Source organism: Dipodomys ordii, unplaced genomic scaffold (assembly GCF_000151885.1).
Source record: "Dipodomys ordii isolate 6190 unplaced genomic scaffold, Dord_2.0 Scaffold80, whole genome shotgun sequence".
Lineage (NCBI taxonomy): Eukaryota > Metazoa > Chordata > Mammalia > Rodentia > Heteromyidae > Dipodomys > Dipodomys ordii.
Genome location: NW_012267296.1, coordinates 6,771,344 through 6,773,409, shown reverse-complemented (window position 1 = coordinate 6,773,409; position 2,066 = coordinate 6,771,344). Strand labels below are relative to the sequence as shown.

The 2,066-nt window shown below is 59.1% G+C and overlaps 1 protein-coding gene across 1 annotated transcript; it reads left to right on the top strand.

Annotated features, from left to right (window-relative positions):
* The first annotated feature begins 1,105 nt into the window (after positions 1-1,105).
* LOC105992144 (testis-specific H1 histone-like) lies at positions 1,106-1,379 on the top strand. Its single transcript, XM_013024970.1, has 2 exons — positions 1,106-1,182; positions 1,241-1,379. The coding sequence occupies exons 1-2, from the start codon at positions 1,106-1,108 to the stop codon at positions 1,377-1,379; spliced, it is 216 nt and encodes a 71-aa protein (XP_012880424.1).
* The last annotated feature ends 687 nt before the right edge of the window (positions 1,380-2,066 follow it).

Sequence of the window (2,066 nt, the reverse complement as noted above, 5' to 3'; positions counted from 1 at the left end):
AGTACAGGGTAAGGGTGAGGGTTTGGAAGAGGATGAGGGCCTGGGAGAGAGCAAGGGGCTAAGGCCAGGGAGAGGCCAGGGCCAGGGAATGAGCAAAGGCCAGGACATGTGCCAATGCCAAGGAAAGGGGTCAGCACAAGAGCTTGGGCAAGGCCCAAGTCCAGGGTGTGGGTGAAGGGTCAGAGCAAGAGCCTGGTAGAGGTTGAGAGCCAGGGCCAAGGCAAGGGCCGGGACTAGGGCCAGGACCTAGTAGAGCCCAGAGCCAGGGCTGGTGCAGGGACAGGAAGGAGCCCCACCCAGTTCCAAGCAAAAGCCAGAGTCAAGGTAAGAGCCAGGGAGATGATGAGGGCCAGCAAGAGGCCAAGGACCAGGGCCAGGGCCATGGCAAGGTCAAGGGCCAGTAGAAGAGTGAGGACTGGTGTTGTGGCCACGACTAGAGCAGAAGCTGAAGACATGAGCAAGGGTTTGTGCCAGGCCAGAGCCAAAGCCAGGGAGAAGGAGTGGTCCAGGGTAGGGCCCAAGGCCAGGGCAAAGGCAAGGGGCAAGGCCAAAGTGCAGGACCATGGCAAGGGTGAGTCAGGGAGACAGACAGACAGACAGAGTACACAGGCTGGAGCCCAGAGTCAGCCAGGGGAAAGAGCAAGGGCCAGGGTTGGGAGTCAGGGCTGGGGCCAAGGTCAGGGCCAGGGCAAGAGCCAAAGCCAGAGTGAGGTTAAGGGAGCAGGATAAGGGCCAGGATCTTAGCAAGGGGGGGTGGCCATGTTGAGAGCCAGGACCAGGGCAAAGGGGAGGGCCAAGGCAAGGCCCAAGTCCATGATGAGGGTGAGGGGCCAGGGAAAGGACCAAAGTCATGGCTAGGGCCAGGGCATGGGCAAGATGAGAGCCAGGGCAGGAGCCAGGGCTATAGAGGATCACAGGAAGGGGTAAGGGTAAGAGCCAGGTGAGGGCAAGGGATAGAGAGAGAGCCAGGACCATGCATGGACCCAGATAGGGCCAAGGCTGGAGCAGGGGCCAGGGTCAGAACAAGGGCCGAGGCCAGGGCAGGGGAGGGGACAGGGACAAGTGTGAATGCCAGGATAGGGGCAGGGTGAGTTCCAGAAAGAGGATGAAGGCTAGGGCAAGGCCAAGGTCCAGGACCAGGGCTAAGGGTCGGGGCAGGGGCAGGGCAAGAGAAATGCAAGGGTTAGAGGCAAGCCAGGTCTGTGGACAGAGCCAGGGCTATAGCAGGGGCATGGGCAAGGGAAAGGGCTAAGGAGAGGGATAGGGCTAGGGCCAAGACCTGGACAAGGGCAAGGGTCAAGGCTAGAGTGAGAGGGCAAAGAGCCAGTGTGAAGATCAGGGCCAGGGCCATGGCAAAGGTGAGAGTAAGGGTGAGGTGAGAGAGAAAGACAAACAGAAAGACAGACAGAGACAGAGACCAGGGACAGCCAGACTGGGGTCAAAGGGTTGGGATTGGGATCATGGCTGGAGCCAAGGCTGGGGGTCCTGAGAAGGAGCAAGGTGAGAGTGAAGACCAGGGCAGACTGAGATTGGGGCTTGGGCCAGGGCTGGAGTATGGGCTCCGTAAGAGCAAGGACCCAGGCAGGGGACTGGGTGCTGGAGGTGAGGGGCGAGTAACAAGAGTAGGACAGGAGAGGGCAAGGGTGAGTAGCAGGCTAGGATGAGGGCCAGGGCCACAGCAAGGGGGAGGGGCAAGTTGAGAGCCAGGGGAAGGGCAAGGGCTATGGTCAGGTCAAGAGAAATGGAGAGAGCTTTGGCCAGGGCCAGGGTGAAAGCAAGAGCAGGCTGTGGCCACAGAGAGGCCTGAGCAAGTGCCAGATGAAGGTCAAGGTAAGAGTGAGGTTGAGGGCCAATGTTAGGACCAGGGTGCAACTGAAGTGAGGGTTGGGGCTGCAGCTGAAGCAAGGGGTGAGTGGAGAGGCACAGAGAAAGAGAGAGAGAAAGTGAGATAGATTTAGAGAGAAAAAAAGAGAAGCGTGATTGAGTCTTGTGCAGGCTGCAGGGTTGTTGTTGTTGTTGTTGTTTTTGTCAGTTGTAGGCTTGAACTGAGTGCCTGGGCACTGGCA